General features: G+C 39.1%; 1 protein-coding gene across 1 annotated transcript; it reads left to right on the top strand.

The window, feature by feature from the left end:
• Positions 1 to 3,924: 3,924 nt before the first annotated feature.
• Positions 3,925 to 22,137, top strand: glud1b (glutamate dehydrogenase 1b). The gene is made up of 13 exons (XM_039787812.1): positions 3,925 to 4,521; positions 8,181 to 8,261; positions 8,704 to 8,759; positions 9,480 to 9,543; positions 11,345 to 11,439; positions 13,265 to 13,444; positions 16,238 to 16,375; positions 16,650 to 16,787; positions 16,914 to 16,994; positions 17,856 to 17,979; positions 19,252 to 19,343; positions 19,834 to 19,896; positions 21,099 to 22,137. Exons 1-13 carry the CDS (start codon positions 4,125 to 4,127, stop codon positions 21,216 to 21,218), a joined length of 1,629 nt encoding a protein of 542 aa, XP_039643746.1. The 5' UTR covers positions 3,925 to 4,124; the 3' UTR covers positions 21,219 to 22,137.
• Positions 22,138 to 23,690: the final 1,553 nt, after the last annotated feature.

Raw genomic sequence — 23,690 nt, 5'->3', positions numbered from 1 at the left:
ATGTTTATTTGAATATTAATTGCCTTTTTATTGGGCATGTGTTTTATTGTAGAATTGATGTAAGGGTATCGAGATAAAGAAAAAGTGACCTCTGGTGCAGCGGTCAAAGTCCTTTAACTGGATCTCATTTTTGCTTGCTTGAGATCCAGTTTAAGAACCTCATACAGGATTTTTGTATGATTATGCAATGAACAAACAGACATGACTATAACGATAATATAATATAAATAATAATACCCATTCTCTCTATTTGCTTGCTTTAATAAAGTGAAATTGTGCAGTTTTATCACTGGATATCAACTTTTAAGAGACAATATGGCCCTAATAGTACACAGATAGAACAATGAGGAGATAAGCACTACCATTACTGCAGATAAGCACTACCATTACTACATTAGTAATAGTTAAACCTTTCCTTCACTTGTCCCTGTTGCAATGAGCAACATGGGTTAATATTGATTACTTTGCCCAACTGACATCAGAGTGACATTTAGATTTACACCAACCAAATCTGCACCAAACCTCTGTGTAATTATTTATATATTTTACATATGTGTAAAAACACACCTAATTGAACCATAATTCAACTTGCTTTTCATATTGTGTAATCATGTGTTTGTACCACTGTTTAAGGATATTGTACCTGCGCCCGGGGGCATGATCTAATCTTATCTTCTGTGCAGAGTCCACAGGTGTAAGCCCAGGTCAGGGACTTTATTCAGACGAGCTCAGCACTAAGATTCTGTCTCTGTGCATTGTAGAGCGGCAGAAAATGTTCACACACACAAATAATGGGGACATGCAATAAATGCATTGTTACATAAGAGCCACGCTGTTCTCAGACAATGGCAGCAGATACCATAAACATATAACACACACAAAAATAGTCACTGTTTCATGAGAGTGTTGTGCATGCTCATCCTGAGAGGATTAAAGCCCTGTTCTAACAGGAATGTATCAAATCAATCCTACAGTGTCTGCAATGAACAGTATAGGAATACTTGGAGTCTACATCCATACTAGCAGCTCTGTGAGGCTGTGCTTACTGTAGGCGAGTATTTTTTTCCCCGGATGGCGAAGGCCTCTCCTGCCCTACTCTGCCGTATCCTGGGAAAGAAATTGACTCACTGTAGGCACTACAGTGCCTTGAGGTTAATGATAACATCAGCATGCAAACATGCTCACATCGACAATACTAATATGCTGATGTGTAGCACGTTTAATCAGGGCCGTAGCACAAAATTCTGGGCCCTGTAGAAAGGCATTCTCTATGGGCCCCTCCCCACATCTACAGCTGTTCATTCTAGCATCTTGTACTCAGTCCCCTTTCCACCCCCAGTCCTACACCCCTAATGTTTACCATGTTCACCATCATAGCTAAGAATGTTTAAGTAACTAATATTAGCTATTTTGGACTAAATTCCAAATACTGGTGAGGTTGACTTGAATGCATTAGTTTTGCAGGTTTTTATAACCAACGCTCTGGGCCGAGTTTTTCAAAAAAATGTAATCTAGATCAAATTGATCCGGATTTGGAAATCCCATGTTTTGCTATCCAGGATCACCTGATCCATCTTATTTTTATGCCAGTTTCTTAAAGGAACATTGGATTGGATCACTGTGATCCAAATACCAAATTTCAGGATTACCAAATCCTGTTTACCAGAGCCTTAAATGGAACCAACAGTGTAGCCTACTGGCATAGCAAAGAACAACAGGTAGGCAAAATACCGGTGGCCACAAATAGCCATTGTTTGTTTTAATTTTAAGAAAGGGAAACACTGTAATAAACAGAAACATTTTACATTCCTTATTTTGTTATAATGTTAAATAACAAAACAAAAGCAATACTATCCAATAGTCCATATCTCATTAGATGTGACATGATTCATATATGCTTTAAATATGACAAAATGTATATATCATCAGTAAACCTTTATTTTATGATCATTCACTTAAAAAAAACCCTCTCTGATTTTATTTGGTTTGAAAAATCACAACTGAATCCACCCTTCTGATGGGATCAGGATAATCCTGTTTTTTTGGATCAAATAGGTTCCAAACCGAGTTCAAAGTTTTGAAAAACCCAAAGGGCAGGTTCGATCCAGATCAAATGTAAAATCGGATTACATGATCTGAGTTTAGTTCGGCATCCCTCTTTTGCTTTTGAAAAACCCATTTCCAAGATTTGATCCAATCCGTGATCCGAAATCCCACTGGATTACTTTTGAAAAATTGGGCCCTGCTGATTGGCTGATCCGTAGGTGGTACCCATGATACATTGCCCCTATGCTATTCTGAGTCAAGATAACTGATGAAAATCATCTTGAGCAAACCGGTGGTGCTATTACAGCTCAGTGGAATACACTACCTTAATATTGTACTTCAAGGCCTTGGTTAGTGTTTAAGCTCAACAAGAAGATAATCAGCGTCACCTCCTGATTTTTCACGTATTCAGTAAAACATCTCAACATCTACTAGATGGTTTGACACAACTTTTTGTAGACATTCCTGCTACTCAGAGGATACATCATACTGACTTTGGTGATACCCTGACTTTTCCTTTAGTCCCACCATAAAGTTCACATTGAGTTTTAAGTGAAATGTCTCCACTATCTGATGAACTGGTATGAAACTTGGTACAGACATTAATGTCCCACACAGGATTAACTGTAATAACTTTGATGATCCCTTACCTTTTTATCTAGCGTCATCGTTAGATCAAAGTTTCAGTTTGTCCAAAACTTTGTTAAGACCAAATACCTGCAAAACTAATGCATGTTTTTTTTTTTTTTTAAATGGAAACTGTCAATTATTTGTGCCAATAGTTACAAACTGTATATCATCAAATCAACCCTCTCATTAATTTCCCCTTGGAAAAAATTTTTTTTTTCAATTGTTTTTGCCCCCGGGGGGGGTTTTGTTGGGGGGGGGGGTTTTTTTTTTTTTTTTTTGGAACTGCTGATTACAGCAGGACTCACAGAGATCCTTTCAACAAACAAAGTACAAATCTGTAACACTCTGGTTGCTGTACAAAAGCTAATGAATGACAAAGCTGATGCACTTCATTTCTGCCAGTTTATGTTCCTACAAACTTAATGAAATATTGATATATATGATATAGCATTTATTTGTTTTTAAGTGCTTCTCATTCTCCTCAACATACACACACACACACACACACACACACACACACACACACACACACACTCACACATATATATCATGTGGCCTTGTAACTAAAATGGTTTACTACTTACCAGCTACTAGTTGTAACTAGAATGTCTTGTTTATTCAAATGGCATTGGAGAAAGAAAATAAGCGCTGTAGGGAAATGTTGTTATTGTTTTTTTATTATAACTAAATTAAAAATGTGTGCTGGAATATTTCTTCGGGTGCAGTAACCTGTGTGTGTATTTTTCCTTTTCCTTTGTTTAAATCAAATTTTCTCATGCATGAATAGAAATGTTTACAATGCAATTGCACTGTAAATTAAGCATCTTTCAATGAAACAAATTTTAACAAAACAATCACCTGACATCATAGGCAACGCATGTTTGTGTTAAATAATGATGATATGGCCAATAATTTATGTTTCCTTTGCAACGCATATCACCAATTTAGTTGTGAATATTTACCATTAACATATTACTAACCAGTTTCAACCATTTTAGTTGACCTGTGACCAACTGTGATCACATGAAATTATCCACAATTATCATTCAAAACACTAGCCTATAACAACCCAAGCATTGCTGACTAAATCAAGATAAATTAATTTATATAATTTTACATGTTTTATATTTTTATTTTATTTTTCTTCCCATTTGCGCGCTGTCAACTGCTTCCTCATTGCTTCGCACGGGGGCGCGCCTCCGTTGGTCCTCCTCTTCCGCGTGCGTTCCGACTCCCGAGGAGCCCTCACTGCCCTCCTGGCTCGTGCTTCCTTTTAAAGCAAACGGAAACAGTATGTCATTACCCACTCGGCCAGAGGACGGGACGCGGTGAAGAGTTGCTGTGTCACTCATTCTACCCCCTTTCCTGTCGTCACCCCCCATTGTCCTTGTTGTTTAGTTGCATTTGCATTTGTATTAGTTCGTTTAGACGGTTAGCTAGTTTCAGTCATGTATCGGTATTTCGGGGAGCTGCTGAGCCGCTCTGCGGGTAGTGCCCTGGCCTCGGGGTGCGTTGACTCCGCTCTCCCAGTGTCCTCGTCCCTGATGCGGGTCCGTAGCTATGCCGACGCAGCGGACAAGCCTGACGACCCCAACTTCTTCAGGATGGTCGAGGGCTTCTTCGACCGTGGCGCCAGCATCGTGGAGGACAAGCTGGTGGAGGATCTGAGGACGAGGGAGACCCTCGAGCAGAAGAGGAACCGTGTGCGTGGCATCCTGCGCATCATCAAGCCCTGTAATCACGTCCTGAGCGTGTCTTTCCCCATCAGGAGGGATAACGGAGAGTGGGAGGTGATTGAGGGGTACCGCGCCCAGCACAGCCAGCACAGGACACCCTGCAAAGGGGGTAAGAATTGAGCCAAACCGCCCCGACTGGCCCCTATGACAGCTAGCTCTAGCTAACTACTTAGCATCAGTTAGCAGTACCATCAGCAAGCAAAGCATACAACATAAGGCAGCTAATTTTAATGGTTACCGTTACACATAGCTTCTCAGTTTAATCCGTAGCTAACCCTAACGTTACACTCACCACACCCTTTTTTTTTTTTTATAATTCGTTCGGTTTGTTTCCTGTATTGCACTGCTCGCATGAGACTTTTTGTACAGTTTACATTGACCTTCCTTCTCACCTGAAGGTATAATGATACTGTAGTTTGTTAGCTTGCAGGCTAGCAGCAAATTAACCATCAAATTCGCCCCACTTTGTGGGCAGTGTTAAGCCACCAAACTAACAATATTTTTTGCCAGTTTCTCACGTTCCAGTGACTTGATCTGGTACAAAACTGGATGGATGCACCAGTTTATTTCTTGTTATCACTGACGTGGTCTCCTTTTTATTATGAGTTGTGTGTCAGATGTATGATGTGATGGGAGAGGGCAACCCTGAAGGCATCAGGTGTTATGTCATTGAGCATGTCAGTCCTTGGCCATCTCTGCATGAGCTGCACAAAACACATGGTTGACAATGAAGACGTAATTGTTCATGCACTGTTCTGTCAGTTGATTCATATACAATCAAGTGTGAAAGGCAGGTCAAATGCACAGAATGTGTCCTCACTCATTCTGTAGACAAATACTTGAATCCACTGCTTCATGTGCAATGTGTCAACCTTGGACAGAGTATGATGTCTAATATGGCAAAGTGACTTAGTTAGTTGGCTCAAGGTTCAAAGCAGAGGCATTATGGGCTAGTGCTGCAGTGCACTCTGGGTAGTTTTGTGAATAGAAGAATATGATGTATAGGAAGCCAGGAGGTATGAGAGGGGTGGTTGTGTTTCAGGCACTCCTATTTGTCAGCGGTGTGATAGGTGGGGGAGGGTGCTGTGGAGAGGAGGCTTTCTTAGTAGAAAGAGACATGCCATTCAGTCAAAGTGCATGTTTGAATGGTGTGGTGCGGACATTGGCCTGGCCTCATTTATGGCACCCAGATAAAATATCTATTACAGATTTCTCCTCCAAACCAGAGTAATGGAGCAATTAGTTCACTTATTTATGAATCTCCAGGCTGCCCAGCCAGTGATCAGTAGCCATATATGTAAAATTAATAACATTGCAAGAGCGTGATTGCCTCTATCCATCTCATCAAAGCCTGGGGAGAGCAGAGCATCGCCTAGATCAAAAGCAAAATCAAAATCCAGCTTGGCATTACCAGTCCTTTACAGTGTTTAGTATTTAACTATATCTTCCTCGCTCTCATGTTGCCTAATCCAGATTCAAGTTACAGTTAACCAATAATCACAAATCACAGCAGTTAACTTTTGACAAGTGGGAAAATTACCAATTGATTTATTATAGTGGCCCTCTAAACAAGTCTGGTTGTCCTTTTATGCCTAACCCAAGCATAATGGGGGTGGGATAGGAGTAAGAGCAGTTATTTTTCAGTGTGTTTAATCATTGATCTAATGCATAGAACCTTGGCTGTGTTTGGATCAAAGTGCAAAGGCTGTTTTTTGTGAGCATGTTTTGCTCATAACCCCCCCCCCCCAATATCGACACAGCACAACAGCTGCTGGGTTTTGGTCACACTGCTCTTCATTGAATACTGAATGAACTCTGGAATATCATGTGGTGTGTTTGCATGGTTGTTTGTACACCCCTGAAACATAGTTTGTGGAAACAGAAAGTTAGTGTGTGTGTGTGTGTGTGTGTGTGTGTGTGTGTGTGTGTGTGTGTGTGTGTGTGTGTGTGTGTGTGTGTGTGTGTGTGTGTGTGTGTGTGTGTGTGTGTGTGTGTGTGTGTGTGTGTGTGTGTGTGTGTGTTTTTTTTTTTAATAGTACAAGTCACTCAAGTTTTGTTTAGTCTGCTAAATTGTCAACACCCTTCTCCTTGTAACTGTTGTTACATGGAAACCAAAAAGTATGGAGGGACACCCCATACTCCATGAAAGTTAAAGACAATAATATCTTTCTTCAGCTTTATTGGATATATTCAGTGTCCTGTTGTTTGAGAGACCTTACCACCAAGTAAATATATAAGTAAATATATAAGTAAATCGCTTTGTTGGGCCTTTAGGCCAGACTGTTGACATTAAATGGTCTGACTGCTGCAGGAACTCTAAATTCTAGTGTGGGCTGAGTTTATTTACAAAAAATCTGTCCTCCATTTCTGAGGAATGTGTTTACAGATATATTTTGGCTCTGGTTGCAGTGTTGAGCTTTTGGTTGGGTGGATAAATGGAGGGTTGGATAGGGAATGGGTAAGCAGCATTGCTTTCCTTTCTTCTTTTTAATTTGATCAGTGAGTCAGATTGTCTTGTGTCAACCCTGAGGTAACTCAGCTGATCTTTGGATGAATGGAAATAAAGATAGAAGGGGAGAACCAAAGCAGCACTCTTAAAGATGGAGCTTTGTTGTGGGAGGTTTGATCTTTTTCTCTTACTGCATTAACACAAATGGAAGTAGGTGGGTATATGATATCATGTCATTAAGTGGCAATTAAAGATGACATGGTAGTGAGTGGGCTTTTACTTGTTTTACTTGCTCACATTAAAAATGACACACACAGCGCTTTTGTCCCCTTAAAGCAATCTGCTGTCTCTTCCTTGTGCTGTTTGCCCTTGAGTTTCTCTGTAGAAGCTAACTCTGGATGAGCTATATTTGGTGCAGCCGGACAATCTCACTCGCACACTGTACCAGTAAGATGTAGTAGTGTGGTACTTGGGCTGCCTGGCTGTATGGTCTCATGTATCGCCGCACACAGGCTGACTCACACATGTTACCGTGGTGATGGTAGTAAACCCCAGAAAACAGGAAGGAATGACTGTAGCTCGAGGGCGGGGGTCAGAATGGGGGGCTGGGATTGGTTCTTGCGGCCTCTCCACCCGCCCATTGCTGTTCCTGTGACTGCCAGGAATAATCGTGATCTCTGACCTGTTCATGTGGTCTTGTGTGTGTGGTTGTGGAGAAATGCTGTGATTAATGGTCCAGTACAGTATTTCAGAGTGTTTTGTCTGCTATTCATTTCTCTGTTGTTGAGCTGCACAAGTAGTGGAGACTGTGTCAGTGTAGGCTAATGATTTCCCCATGTTGCATTCTGAACACTTAATCAATTATAGCAGGCTCTTAAACTAGCATATGATGGCATATATGATTTAAAAAAAAAAAAAAAAAAATCAGTACATTCATTTTGGGTTAAAAGAATAGCAGAACTTTGTTTTATCATATAAAAAACATCAATTTGAGGAACATTTTGTAAATTTTTGCTTGTTTGGTGGAGAGGTGCCCCTTCACCTCCTGGGCACTGCCATGGTGCTCGGACCCCCAACTGCTCGGTGCGCCTGTCCATTGACAGCTGCAGCCCCCTCACTCTGACATCTTTCCATTTGTGTATAGGTACTGAGCATGTATTTCAGGCCTGTGTGTAATGTGTGTTAACCGAGTGAAAACATAATTTCCCTTGCGGGATTAATAAAGTATAAATTATTATTATTTATGGTTTTTCTTTGTATGGTGGCCAAGTTATAAACTTCCCCCTGTATGTATGTGTGTGTGTGTGTGTTTCCTTCAGGTATCCGTTACAGTACAGATGTGTCTGTGGATGAGGTCAAAGCCCTGGCTTCTCTGATGACCTACAAGTGTGCTGTTGTTGGTAAGTATTCAAATCTTAGCCTTCCACAAAGCATCCTTTTTGGTTATCCCCTGATCTTCACATACATATTATGGATTAAACATGGTTAAAATGCTGACAGCTAAACGCTGTAAAGTGTGACTATTTCACTGTAGAGGATTCCAACAGCGGGACGTTAAGCAGTGTGCAGCTGCCGTTTTTGGAAAAACAACACAGACGGTGCGTTCACTAGAAACTAGTAAGCCTCGTGGTGCATTCAAAGTTATTGTAAAACACCCTATTCCCTTTTTTTTTTAAGTATCGGTTCAGGCACCGTTTAGGCACCGGAACCGTTTTTAAAAGTATCGTTTTAGCACTGGTATTGTAAAAAACCCAAACGATACTCAACCCCTGATCTTAATGTTGTGTGTTTGGCACAAGCATTTGAATGTTCCTGTGGTTTTTAAGCTGTATTCTTCTCCAGATGTGCCATTTGGAGGAGCCAAAGCTGGAGTCAAGATCAACACCAAGAATTACTCCGTAAGCCCTCTAATGTCAATCCTCCTCCCCCACTCTCGCATGCGTAATGCGTATAGGAAAGCAACAAAGCCTTTGGAGGGATATCAAGTTTCATGGGTTTCTCTGTCTCTTTCTCACATTCAAACAAACAAATGATGCTTCAATCACTCTGGAATACAAAAGGCAGGGCTACTGGGTCTTATCCTTTCATTTTGTACTTTTTGATTAATAATGGAATAACACTGTGAGAGTGAGACATGAAGAAAAGGAGAAAACATGACCTGTTTAAGTTCAACTGTTAAAGCAGATAATCAAATGTTTCTTTGTATCATTCTTTAGATTTAATTTTAGTTTGAAGGCTGCAGGAACTGTATTGTCAGTAAATGACCAGGTCTATACGTTTTTGCTTCAAACTTATGGAGCCTGCCTTCCCTTTTTTATTGGACTATGATAGGCATTTTAGTGCATCTATTGGTGGATACTGGGAAATAAATTGAAATGACGATCATTGGCTGTTGCCTGGAAGAGTTAACTACAAAGAAACTCAACAAAAACCTCAACATTTTGTCAAAATGCCTGAAACTTCTTTCTAAATATAAACTATTGCTTTATATGGACAAGACACAGGTTGTCTTTAGCTTATTTTGCTTAATAACTGTCCTTTGTTGAATATCTCATTATAATTGGAACCAAGCAACAACATGTTTTTCTTAAACTCTCTACTATGTCTGTCTGTTGCAGGATAATGAGCTGGAGAAGATTACCAGGAGATTCACTATTGAGCTGGCCAAGAAGGGGTTTATTGGTGAGTTTTTGTGTGTGTTGTTTAAATTAAGAACTTTACAAGTTATTACTCCAACAATTTAAAATGTATTTTATAACTATAAGTAGTACTATGAGAATTGGTTACACTGCTTGGCATTTTGTGCATGACAGTGTTTTTGTCTTGCGTTATTTGACTCAGTTAGAAAAGGCCGTGGTGGTGAGAGGTGAATGTTTCCACTCAGAAGAGTAAACATTTCCTGTCATCCAGTGCTTATTCAGTTTGGGTAGCTCAGGGTGTGCCTGTGTCAACTGAAAAGGGATACAAATCTCTTAGTGTCTATATATGTCTGTATATATGTATACATTTGTTTGTTGGTCATAAAGTATTTTAGCCATAGCTGATGGACATGGTCAAAACAAGGCAACTTGCATACCTTGAGAAGATATTTACATGTTACCTTGTTCTAATGGGGAACTTAATACTATGACAAATAATAATAATACAGAAAACAAAATGTTTTAACAATTAGTTCTTAAAGTGCTCATATTGTGCTTTTTTGCTTTTCCCCTTTCCTTTATTGTGTTATATATCTTTTTGTGAACATTATAGGTTTACAAAGTGAAAAAGTCCACCCCAATTGGACTGACCATCTTCCAGAGAAAATCTCACAAACTACTCCAAACAGCTCTGTTGTAGTCCAGCCTTTACTTCCGTGACGAACGTGCGTCACTTTGTAAAACACGTTATAATGCTCGCCTAGCTGCTAGAATGGCAATCCCTCATACTCTGCAACTGACTAGCTAGTAGTACTTACTGAGCATGTGCGACTCCCAACAAAGATGGTACAGAAGTGAGATGCCTCACTCTGTAGCTAAAACAGAGAGCTCAACACACAGGGTGAAAAGAGGAGCTGTAGGATTGTGCAGTACAACAAATATATGGTGTTTTCTGAAAATTAAACTCTGATCTCCCAGCGCAGGAGGAGATCAGAGCGCACAAAAAAAGACTCGTCTCTCTGCACCCAATGAGGGGCATGCACCCTCATTGTCTGATATGTTCAGTGAAATCCTGCAAGAAAGTGCCTCAAAAAATAATAATAATAATAATAATAATAATAATAGGTAAGCTATTCTGTTCTTAGGCTACTATATACTGTATGTGACTATCAGATTGTAGCCATATTTCTGCTACATATTTAGTTTTATCAAACTTTAATATTAATTTATACAATTGCAATGCCTTGATTTTAGTAAAGTTAGTACACAGTCATAGCCATAAATGCAATGGTACTAATAATTGTAATTTTTCTTTCAGTGTTTCGGTTTTCGGTCTTGGTTTCCTCTTTTTTCGGTTTCGGCCAAGAATTTTCAATTTCGGTGCATCACTACAGTTTACTGCTGCCTCAGCCTGGATGCATGCTAATGTTTATGATGTATTCACATATACACCCTGGAGGCAAAAGCAGTACCCACTGTACACATCACTGTCCTGTTCTGTCAGTGTTTAACATGCTCAAACTGCCCCTATTGAGAAAGTCACCCCTTTTCTCTCTCTCTCTCTCTCTCTCAGTAGACCCACCCCCCTCTCTGCATTCATGCATGCATGCTTCTGTTTATATATAGGACACAGCCCTCACATTTCCCCTGTCATCCATTACCAGTGACATAATGCTCATTTAAGCTTTTAGTATTCAAAGCGGTACCTAGTTATCAAGACTGAAACCTGGTTTGTGAGAGAAATTCATTGTGTGAAGTTTGTACTTGTGTGCATTCCTGCACTGTACATCCGTGCTTGATTAACTGTCCCACTTTTCCCTCTCCTACCCGTCTCCCTTTACCAGGACCTGGCATCGATGTCCCGGCCCCAGACATGAGCACAGGAGAGAGGGAAATGTCCTGGATCGCCGACACATACGCCAACACCATTGCACACACTGTGAGTTCTCAGGCACACAGAACCAAACTGTATGACTTGGCCGGTTTTTAGTGCAAATTTTAAAATGGGCCAGATGAATAGCAAGGAATGAGTCACACGTAAAGCACGAGCAGTGGTTTCCTGCCTCTCCCTTCCCACCCGACCACTTAGACATTCCTCCTCTCTTAAAAGCAGCTTTACAAACTGAGGCCTGTGTGTTTTTGTGTTATCAGTTAATCATTCTAGTATCTAAACCTGTCAAACAGGGCTTATTTGACTAAAATTGGAAAATATTTACCTGAATGTTCATGTTTATATTACAGCTGGTTTTAGGTTTGATCTGAATAGGAAAAAATGATAATAGTCAAATACCCGACTTGACCTTGATTTTTAACCATATTAAAGTCAAGGAAAAGTGTAATAGCGAATTCGGAAGGATTTGGGAAAAGCCAGCTGCAGTGTTTAGACTAGAGGTGAGTGATTATAAAAACTCAAAGGATTCGTCGATGGACAAAAGTATTTGGCAAAAACTTCAAGTTACTGTATACCACTATACTATCGTTATACAATTTGGTAGAGACAAGCAAATGTGAGCAGCTAAATTTAACATTTATACAATTTGACCAGTTGTTTTTACGTAGTTTTTTCCTATGTGGAATCTATTTAGTTACATTCAGTCTAAGATTAGTCTTGTTAACCATTCAGGCAACCCATAAACGTGTCTGGTGTAAGATATCTGGTTTCAACAGTTTTCTGAATGGCTACCAAGTGTTTTGCTGTAATTATTTTTGGCTCACAATTACATACAGGGTACTGCGATGCATGTAGAATGAATAAACACCAGGCACTCTACTATATACCTGCGCCATTAAAATGTGACTACACAATAATTATTACTAATTGTAATCCACTGTGTTGGATACATCTTGAATTTTTCTACTAATAACGCAACGCATTTTTGAATTTCATGTGTGTATTATTACACATCTCATCCCCTACTTTCTCCATGCTAGTAATTTTCCCTCTCCTCTCACCTTACCTCGTCATGTGCCCTCTGGTCCAGATACTCCTGGCAGGGCTTTGGAATGGGTGACACATTCTTGCTCTGGGTATCTGAGGGCAGAGGATTATGGGTAGTTGGTACTGACGTTCAGTCAGCTGCAGCACTGCCTGGTACTGTAGCACTACACAACGTCTAACTGTGTGTATGTCAAGCAGTTAACTCCATGGCCGAAATCTGATACAGAAAGTAAAAATGCACTACCACTATGGCCACTAAAGACTGTATTGAATTCTCTTTAGAAAGTAGCAGATTTTATTCTGGGTTAGGGGTTAGGGTTAGGGTTAGTTTAGTTTTTTTGTCTCCGTGCTTCTAGGGCTGCAGTCATACCAAATCATACATTTCGGTAAAAAATGACAGTGCTGCCATTCATTTGAATGTGAGTAATGCGTTAAGGCTGCGGAGGTGGGGACCGTAGTGGATCCTGGAAAAGAACGCAGTGTCCCTGCGGCGAAAAGTTGAAGTGCAACAGACAGTGGCCAATCGCTAACCATTGAGACACAAATGTGCCATTAAGTGACACTACCACACTGCCGCAACGCCTGATTTGGTGTGAATGCAGTCTAATGTGTATCTTAGTTGCTGTTTTGAGGCTCATTGGAGACATGAAGTTTTGGGCTGTGTTTGGGTCTCATCCAATCACACGCAGCTGTGATGGTTGCTGTTTGCGCTCACAGTGCTTTGCAAACCCAAATTGAAGCTTCAAAAATCTCCTATGGGCATCAATGCTCTGTACATCATCTTCTAGGGTCTATTTGGCTTGATCTCTTCCATATGTGTGTGCAGGACATCAACGCGCATGCATGTGTGACAGGAAAGCCCATCAGCCAGGGAGGAATCCATGGACGTATCTCAGCCACTGGTCGTGGAGTTTTCCACGGCATCGAGAACTTCATCAACGAGGCGTCCTACATGAGCATGCTGGGCCTGTCACCTGGCTTCCAGGACAAGACCTTTGTCATCCAGGTACACACAAATGTAGTATGATCATAGAAACATTTTAGATGGAGAAAGGGAAGATGAGACCCTAACTGTACTGCAGATCTTTGCTCACAGATACTCACAGGATTTAAGTTTTCATTTGAAATCATGATGAGGGGTTTTAGAGCCTCAATCAGAGCAATGCCATCTGTTTTAGTCTGGCTCTGATCTCCTCATACAGAGCAGACGTCAGTGAACTGAAGGAGGTTTGCTTCTTTGTTTATGAGGAATGAGAGAGTAGGACCAATTAATAGTCTTTTGGTGGAAACTGTTCTACTCCTCTAACTCCTGCATACCAAGCTTTGTGAGTCGGTTAGGTTATTGAACTCAATGTTTTTTTGTGTGTGTGTGTTTGGGATTGAATGTAATCAAAGGAATATTTATTAGGAAATATGATGAAAATAAACTTCAGAAAAGTCTTGAATAAAGATGCAATGAAAGACACAAGGCAAGTAGTATAGAGTTTGGTAACATTCAACATTAAAGACCTTTTTCTATAAGGATACTTCTGATTTAATTGGCAAAAAGAGAAGTGCATCTGTGGGGTTTCTCAGCTGTTTCACTTCCATGTCACATGGCAGCTGCTCACGTGTCAAATGCACACGCACACTGACACATGGGTAGGGAGCCCCTAGGCACGGGACTCCACTGCTTTCCTAGAATTCTTTCTGTATTTAACATTTTACTTTATGTTTAAATGACAACCATGTAATCTGGTATTCTTGATGACAACCCTGTATGTTTAGATGCAATTTCACTCAACAAAAAAATGTCTGTGTAACATTTAGACACATAAAGGAGAAACTGCTCTTAGTTTTTTTTTACTTACAGGATTGATATCGCACAAATAAACATCCGTTCCCTGCTTTTATAGAGATTTGCAAAGAGGCAGATTTTTTTTCAGTGACAAAGACAATGATTAGAGATGGGAAAGGGGATGACATTTGTGGAGGGGATATTTGTGTGAGGAATGAGAAGGAGGTAAAAAAGTGGTGACAGCAGCTGAATCATGATGTGGATGTTGAAAAAGCTAATCCCTTTGCGTTTGTGTTTGAGGATTATGTTGTGCTGAGATTAGATTTTCTTAGAGATTTATTAGTGAGAGAGGAGAGACTGATCTCTAGTGTGGTATCAAGATCAAAACAAGGGCATGTTTTTACTCTATTGCACTTAAATTAAAAGAATCAGCTGTGAAGTCAACTCGTCGTTTTCTAATTAAGGGGTGTGTGTGTGATATGACCATACTGTACTGAATGTACCATAAAACGATAGAAATTGAGGAAACCCTTCAGTTGGAGGTCGCTATCCTTTAATCTCTCTGGCAGTCTTGGACTGTGTCATGGCCACATTGTGTTAAGAGGAGCTTGGAATCTGTAATGAAGTACTCTATTTTTTTTTTTTCCTTTCATTTATTCACATACTTTTTAGATTGTAACCAGGCAACATAATAATTATCTCCAGACAGGCCTTCTGTCCATCTGTGCTTGTTTTGGTTTGTCTTATCTCCATTTTTCACATCTTTACACACATATTTTATCAAACATATGGCACCTGTCTGAGGTCTTATTTCAGGTCAAGATAGAGTAAAATAATTGTGGTAATGATGATGAATGTTATAACTGAAACTGGCCACATGGTGGCACCACAGTGCCTGAACCATACCTTATGGTTGAGTAAAACTGGGTATAACTACTGAAAATGTTTACTACTAGTGTTAATTTTGTCACCTATTTTTAATTTAATCTTAGTCTTAGTCTTGTGCCAAACATTTTTGTTAGTCAAGTTTTAGTCGACTAAAAGTCTCGTCATTTTAGTTTAGTTTTAGTCAAAAGAGAACTCGAGGTATCTTAGTCAAGTTTTAGTCGACTAAAAGTCTCGCCATTTTAGTCAAGTTTTAGTCAAAACATTTTAGTCTTTTTTTTAAATAAATTATTTCTGATATCCATTTCAGTCAAATAGTTATAAACATAAATAAATGCTATAAAGTTATATAAATATTGAGCCTCTTCCTTATTTCACCAGTAAACGACAAAAACAACCACTGCATGGGGAAAGGATATTTTACAATAAAATAAATGCAGGACGAAACTGGCGAGGGTATTTCAAGTGAACGCAACATTGTGTTGTTTTTCAGACAACGGCAGCTACAGACTGTCGTACGTCTCGTGTTGGAATCCTACATAGTGAAATAGAGACAAACCATTACACCGTTTAGCTGTCAGCATTTTAACTGTGTTAAATCCAACTGCTAGCTAACGGTAGGCTAACGTTACCTGCTGCCAAGTGTAGTGTTAACTAGCGTCCCGTGCAGCGATGTTTCGGTTGACTCTAACGTCCGTTTAGGAGCATCAGAGAGAAGCGCAGGCTATTCGGTCCGGTAGATAACGGTCGTTAGGGCACCTGTCGGTGCCGTAGCACCGGGTCTCGGTAACAGCTGAATATTCTATCTCATGATGAAAAAGTAGAGACGATTGTAGATGAAAATGAAGAGAGATTTTATCTTAGTTTTTATTTTATGCAAAACATTTTAGTCTCGTCTTTTTTCGTAAACAATAATGCATGTTAATTTAGTCTTAGTCAGCGTTTTTGGACATTGGCGCAGTCTCGTCATCGTCTCGGCTTAGTCATGGAAAAAAAGGTCGTTGACGAGCATATTTAGTCTCGTCTCGTCTGACGAAATTAACACTATTTACTACTGATAGTAGTTAAAGATCTTAAAGTGATTGTCATAGTGATGTTGAACAGTGGTGATGATGAACTTGCTGTCACTTTTCACAGGGCTTTGGTAATGTGGGTCTCCACTCCATGAGGTACCTGCACAGGTTTGGGGCCAAGTGTGTGGGCATCGGTGAGATTGATGGAGCCATCTACAACCCAGAGGGCATTGACCCCAAACAGCTGGAGGACTACAAACTGGTACCGGCACAGCAGTCTTCCCCTCACTTTTGTCTTCTTTCTTTGATCCTCTCTTGTATCTTTTTCACTTGAAGTTGTTCCTTTTTTTCTGTTTTTTGATCCAATAATACACAAGTTCTCCTTTTTTATCTGACTAATTCATTCTCACTTTACATGACTGTCGGATGACTTTTCTGCTACTGGAAATACAAGTTGTTTTTTTTTTTTCAAAATTTAACTCCCATAGAAACATTCAAACATTTTTCTCATGTGTGTATCTCTGCACTTTCTGCAGCAACATGGCACCATTGTGGGCTTCCCAGGAGCCAAACCCTACGAAGGGAATATTTTGGAAGCCAACTGCCACATCCTGATCCCTGCTGCCGGAGAAAAGCAGCTCACGCGTGTCAACGCCCCCAGGATCAAGGCCAAGGTAAACACTCCATTTAATTAATCCAAGGTGCTTTGCTTCAAGTTTTCATTTGACTCTACATGAGTAAGGACAAGGCTACCAAGATGCAGTCATGTAAAGTGTGTGTTTGTATTTTGTCGGTTTCAGATCATTGCTGAAGGTGCCAACGGCCCCACCACCCCAGATGCTGACAAGGTCTTCCTGGAAAACAATGTCATGGTTATTCCTGTAAGAAGACACACACACACACACACACACACACACACACACACACACACACACACACACACACACACACACACACACACACACACACACACACACACACACACACACACACAAAGAGTCTCTAAAACATTTTTAAGTTCAGTGAAGACCCAATCAACGTCCTACTATAAGTGATGGGTTCCTACGTGTCATCATTTGGTTCCTATACTTGTCATCATTTTCTTGTCAAATTTGGACCAGTGTTGGTTATTTCACAATCAAGATTTCTCATTTCTCTTTTAGTGTGAGCTCTTTTTGCTGGTTTGAAGGTGAAGCAAAAATGCGACGCCATAGCAGCATTTGAATCAAAGTCTGATGACCGTTTGTGGAGCTGTTCAATCAAATCTAATCAAACACCCACCCAGTCCATATGGAGCAGATTAACGGAGTTTTGTTGAGTTAATCTCACTTTTAAATTGTGGTGTTTCTTATTTAGTCATTAATATGTAACGTTACAGCAAAAATACACATAAATAAATAAATAAATGTTAAAGTCAAACAATTAGCAGAGTAAATTATTCTGAAAACAAGAACAGTAGTCATGTAAACTATAATGCAGCCTTTATTGTATAAGCAACAGATTTCTATGCCAAGGGTCTTTTGGTCGTTTTTACACGTTTCCTCAAGCTTGTCAAAATATTTATTTCACAAAAGCATTACAGTTCATTCCAGTGTCTTTATTTTACAGAAAATATTTTCACTCTTTTTACCAAATCAAATCCTAAAACGGCACCAAGGAAATTTAGTCAAAATAGTTTTACACACAGAGAAGTCAAGACCTAACAGTCAGATGTCTGATGAGTTTGATGTTTCGACCTGCAGGATATGTACCTGAATGCTGGCGGCGTGACAGTGTCTTATTTCGAGTGGCTGAAGAATCTCAACCATGTCAGCTATGGAAGGCTGACCTTCAAATATGAGAGAGACTCAAACTACCACCTGCTCAGTGAGTACAAGACCGCTCTTTACTTCCTCCGTAACCTGCAGACAGACTCGAGTGTTCTCACGTCCTAAAACACAATCAATAGATACATGATCATTAGATTTCTAACTCTTGTGACACAAATCTAAAACGATATATAAACATCAGAACCAGATATTGTACATGACAAATGTATTACAAATCAGAAAAATATGTATATCACTGATTTTACAACCCAGTTCACTATTCATCAATTATATTGGTAGGATAACACTTTAATAATCAGTTATTTATAATGATCCGTGTTCTTTTTCGTTTGTTCTGTCTATATTTATCAGGCAATCTAATTCTCATTAGTCGGGTTGGTTGGGGGGGGGGGAGTGCCCTCAACCTCTGGTTCATCAGGACGTCCTTCCTCACTGGTCATGTTCAATTTGGCCATTCCTGCTGTTAACACGCGGGTCTGGGCCATGTTTTTAACTTGTAGAAAATCTTTCGTGAACCTCTCTCATAGTTGTTTGCCATGTACCATAACCTTTACAGTCGTACAGAAAGATATGGTACCTTCGTTAGACTTGAGTTTAATTAAATTGTCCTGTTGACTTTCCTCAAGTTCAGGATATTTTTCTTTTATTGCACTCAGCCATTCTCTCATAAGTGTGCTCTGGAACATGAGGTTCCATATCTCACCCTCTCTCCTTGCACAATAGAGCGTGTCTTTGTTTTTTCTCAGTTCTTTGTCTCTTATCAATGCCTCTTTTTTGTCACCCGCTCCTTTAGGGTATCGAAATTCACGAGGAGTAACACCAGTAGCCATCTGTATTTAAACAAAAAAGAACCATTATTTTTTTTGTAGATTCAGATCAGGATTTGCATCTTATACAGGAATTATACAGGAATTACAAAATCCAACCTACCTATAATATATCAAGTCTACCTCACTTTCTTCACTCTGTCCTGTGTGAAAATCTTATACTGTAGCAACCAGTGTTTTGAGTTGTTTCAATACACTCTGGTTGCTGAAATAGGACAACTTTTAAATTTTTTAATCCTTGCCTTGCTGTACAAGTTACCTGGCTGCTATACATCACTGAGAAGGAAAAGACTCCTGGGCAACTTCTTTCCAGCTGTATTTATACTCTTGTCTTGTTCACGCACAGCAAATCATGAAATGGCACAATCCTTTTTCACCATGTATGGTCATATGCCCAGCTAGATAACTTTCAGGTTGTGCCATCAATGGTATTTGTTGTTGCAGAAACTAAAGACATCTTTATCCTCTGTTATCCCTTCTAGTGTCTGTGCAGGAAAGTTTAGAGAGGAAGTTTGGCAAGCAGGGAGGACCCATCCCCGTCGTACCTACTGCTGACTTCCAGGCCAGAGTTGCTGTAAGTAACATCTGCTGACACACACTTATTCAAGCGACTTGTCCTGGTGAAAATTTTTTTCTCAGTTTTAAGACAGTGACTGACAAATTCATGGGCAAAGTGCGCTCTGAACAAGGGAACAAATGTGCCAAAGCTTCCCACTTGGAATAACAAACCGTTATCATAAGAATGACATGCAGCAAAGGTCCCCACACACACATCTATCGTATCAGCACTGTAACTAACTGAGATTTCCATCACAGAGGCCAAACAATGCCCATTACAAGTTACAGAGCCTTTAAAAAAAGTCAAAGTATTCAATTTGCATACGTATGAAGAAGCGAAAAGCACAGAATTCTCAAAGGTAAAAGCATGCAACCAAGCTAATACTTGTTATTGTTTAATAATTATCTATTTTCTGTTGTTGGACTAAGTGATGAATCATGTCAGGACTACTTTGCACGTCTTTCTTGAAATAACTGTGTGGTTAACATTCATCTTCCTTTTGCAGGGAGCCTCTGAGAAGGATATTGTTCACTCTGGGTTGGCCTACACCATGGAGAGATCTGCCCGGGTAAGTGATCGTATGGTACATAACACAGTCCAACCTGTTTTTGTCAGCAGTCGCCATCATATCTAGTGTAATAAACTGAGATGAAAACTACGACTTTAGAAATGTTAGCATGAACCGTGGTTCTCAGACTTTTTCTGTCCTGTTCCAACGTTGTGGTTTTGTTTTTTTTATTGTGCAAATGAAAGATTCAACTTAAACTTTGCCCAAACTGCCAGAATTTTAGACTGCTGAAAGTGAGCCCTTGAATAATTTCAAGACATCCAAGCCTTTGTAAAGATAGCTCAGATACAGGAGAAAGGTAGTAAGAGGACCTCACACTACCAACAAACCAAGACGCAGTCGTTGGCAATGAAAATGTTAGATCTCAGACTACTACAGGCGAGATCGGTTAGACAGTGGATTGTGCTGCAGGAGGCTGGCAAATCCTTTCATTCAGTGCCATCACACCTGTAGTAAACACTGTTACTGCTAGCCAGAGTAATTTATCTGTGTCCAGATGATGTTAATTGATTAATTACTTTGCTAGGAATTAGTGGTATATACAGCTGGAAAGTACTGGCAGAAATGTGATTTAAATGTAAAAAAAACAAACTAAAAAACATTTTAAGTCTTGATGTGACATAAATAAGGTATCTAACTGCATTATGTGAGGTAATTTGAAAAGGTCTTTAGAAAAGTCTAACACTGCAGAAACCAAGTTTCCCATAAGTCATAATTTGACTTTTTGAAATTTTAGTTACCTAACATCTGAGTTGTCTGATTGATTTAATTGATTGACAATCAAACTTTATTTTTATAGCACCTTTCATACAGGCTAGTGCAGTTCAAAGTGCTTTACAGATGGCAGACAAGCCTATTATAAGACAATATACAAACAAGTATAGACTGGAAAAACAGAGGAGACAAACCATTTAACAATTTGAGACCAATGCTCACAAGACAACAAAATTATCATGGTAATAATAATTTTATATAAATAAGTTATAATAGAAGTTAGACAAAAAATGATAAAATCTATTAAAAAGAGAAATAAAATCGATGAGGGGAAAAAACGTATATTAATAATTTAAAAAAACGGTGAATAAAATAATGTCAATTTCAATGCATTATTCATAATCAAATGCTTGGCTAGGTTTAAGCCGTTGGAATTGCTGTTAGCCAACATTGTATAACATGTGTTCTCTTCTGCCTTTTTTTTCTAGCAAATCATGCGCACAGCAACCAAGTACAACCTTGGTCTGGACCTTCGGACGGCCGCCTACGTCAACGCCATCGAGAAGGTCTTCAAGGTCTACAACGAGGCTGGGCTTACCTTCACATAAATGGCCAATCACACACCACCCCCACCCCACCTTCCTGCTATTGATCACCCTCTCTTGCCTTGTTCCACCCTCTAAACCGCCTTCAGAACATATCAGTTTACCGCTGCTCTTTGGCTCTTCTACACACACGTACACACAAACACACTGCGAGACATTGGCTAGACTGGTATTTATCCTGATCTATTATGCTGCCATTATACTGTATCTGCATCTATGTTTAAATGTTGCCCTCTTCTTGTTTTTGCCTGAGGTTGTATTGAGAAAAAGCAGAGAGAGAGAGAGTAACATCATGTCTCTCCAGCAGCCCTAATATAAATGTTCATGATCTTGTTGTATGGCAGACATGTTCAGAATGCCCATTTTGTGATTGCTGATGCACCCGTGACCCTCTGCTACGACTGTTTAGTTGACAGCACTACAGATGCCTTATTTCAGAAAGAGGTCTGCTCTAAAAGGGAGATGGCCACTTAAATTTAACTTTAATTCAAAGGGATTTAGATTTAACTTCATGTGAATAAAAGAGAATAGTAATTTTATTACTCTTGAGTTTGTCCTCACTATTCAGGTGTAAAGGTTAGTAGTGAAGTTGCCAAGGTTAAAGATTCCATACAAGGATTTTTTTTTTCTTAGTTAGTGTTTTTTACTGTTGAAGATTCAAAAGATGCTTCCCTTCCCCCCCTATTTTTACCTGCTTTTCCATCGCTTCATCTCATATATTAAAAGCCGCTTCTCCCCGACTCCTCCGCTGGCCAAGAAAGGGGAGCAGGGAGGGCGGGAGGTGTCACTGTGACTGCCCGTCCCATGGTTGAATTTTCTTCAGTTTTACTCGTCCAGTTCCTCAACATTAAAATTATTTTGGAGGAAATTACTTTTTATTTGTATTCATTATTTTGAAACCAATAAAATGTTCAGCAGAAGATTCAGTGTGTCGCATCAGCTCATTTTCATGCTGTACTGCTACAAACCTCACATTCCATGAGTGCTGATATACAGTAAAACATCAATGTGACTTTTAACTACATGTATCACTCTGCTTTATAAGTGTTCTAACCATTCATTCCATTAGGGACTGTTAGCCCATCTTTCATGGATGTAACAAATACTGCACCAGAAAGATGAACATATTTCTACAAATAACATTTGAGTTAAATTATGAGTGGTCGTCACAAGAGGACAAGAGAAAGGAAAGAAGCCTGGCTATGTAGTGCAAACGTCTAGGTGTGCTCATACAACAGCAAACCATGGTGGAGACCACAGTAATGTATATGCAAAAACAACATAAAGGAAAGGGCAGAGACAAACTGCTTTACATACTATTCATGTTTCTGAGTTTATTCAAGATTTATTTAATTCATTGCTTTAAATATGTGCATAGTAAAAATACTTTGTTTATGTATTTATGGCATATAAAAAGTCAATGTATGTCAAAAAAAGTCCTATAATATTTCTAAAAAGTCATGGTATAGTATTTCATGAAAAAGTCATGAATAATCATAGTATAGTATGTTGAGAAAGTCAAAAAAATTGATAGTATAGTATGTCGAAAAAAGACTTAGTAAAGTATATTTTAAAAAAAAAGTCATAGTATAGTAGGCCAAAGAAAGTCCTAGTGTGGTATGTCGAAGAAAGTCGGAAAAAAAGTCATAGTATAGTATGTTGAAAAAAATCAATGTATAGTATGTCATAAAAAGGTTTTTAAAAAGTCATAGCATATTATGTTGACAAAAGTAAAACAAAAAGTCATAGTATAGTATGTCAAAAAAAAGTCATAGTATGTCGACCAGTCTGTGGTGCCCACTGCAGTCTTCTATGCTGCTGCCTGCTGGGGACGGAGAGTGAGACCCTAATGAACTCAAGCTAGTTGGAAAGGCCGGCGCAGTGATAAAAAAGTTATAGTATAGTATGTTGAATAAAGTCGTAAATAAGTCAAGGTATAGTATGTCGAAAAAAGGTTGAATAAAAGTCATAGAGTATGTCAAAAAAGTCGGAAAAAAGTACTACTATAGTAAGTCGAAAAAAATTGAAAAAAGTCATTAAAAAGTCATAGTATAGTATGTCGAGAAAAGTTGAAGAAAAGTCATAGTATAGTATGTCGAAAAAAGTCATGAAAAAGTCATAGTATAGTATGTCCAAAAAAAGTGAAAAAAAAAAAAAAGTCATAGTATAGTATGTTGAATAAAGTCGTAAATAAGTCAAGGTATAGTGTGCCAAAAAAAGTTGAAGAAAAGTCATAGTATAGTATGTCGAAAAAAGTCATAGTATAGTGGCCCAAAAAAGTTGAAGAAAAGTCATAGTATAGTATGTCGAAAAAAGGTTGAATAAAAGTCATAGAGTATGTCGAAAAAGTACTATTATAGTAAGTTGAAAAACATAGAAAAAAGTCATGGTATATATGTCGAAAAACGTCATTAAAAAGTCATAGTATGGTATGTCGAAAAAAGTTGAAAAAAAAGTCATAGTATAGTATGTCAA

Source organism: Perca fluviatilis, chromosome 21, assembly GCF_010015445.1.
Source record: "Perca fluviatilis chromosome 21, GENO_Pfluv_1.0, whole genome shotgun sequence".
NCBI classification, from domain to species: Eukaryota; Metazoa; Chordata; class Actinopteri; order Perciformes; family Percidae; genus Perca; species Perca fluviatilis.
The sequence above is the reverse complement of the archived record's forward strand: the minus strand, read 5'-3'. Positions and strand labels throughout refer to the sequence as shown.

Excerpts from the sequence above, each read along its gene's own strand:
- glud1b (XM_039787812.1), top strand. The coding sequence starts at position 4,125 with ATGTATCGGTATTTCGGGGAGCTGCTGAGCCGCTCTGCGGGTAGTGCC. Across the intron at positions 8,760-9,479 it reads TCAACACCAAGAATTACTCC|GATAATGAGCTGGAGAAGAT; the intron begins GTAAGCCCTCTA and ends TGTCTGTTGCAG. Across the intron at positions 17,980-19,251 it reads CTCAAACTACCACCTGCTCA|TGTCTGTGCAGGAAAGTTTA; the intron begins GTGAGTACAAGA and ends TATCCCTTCTAG.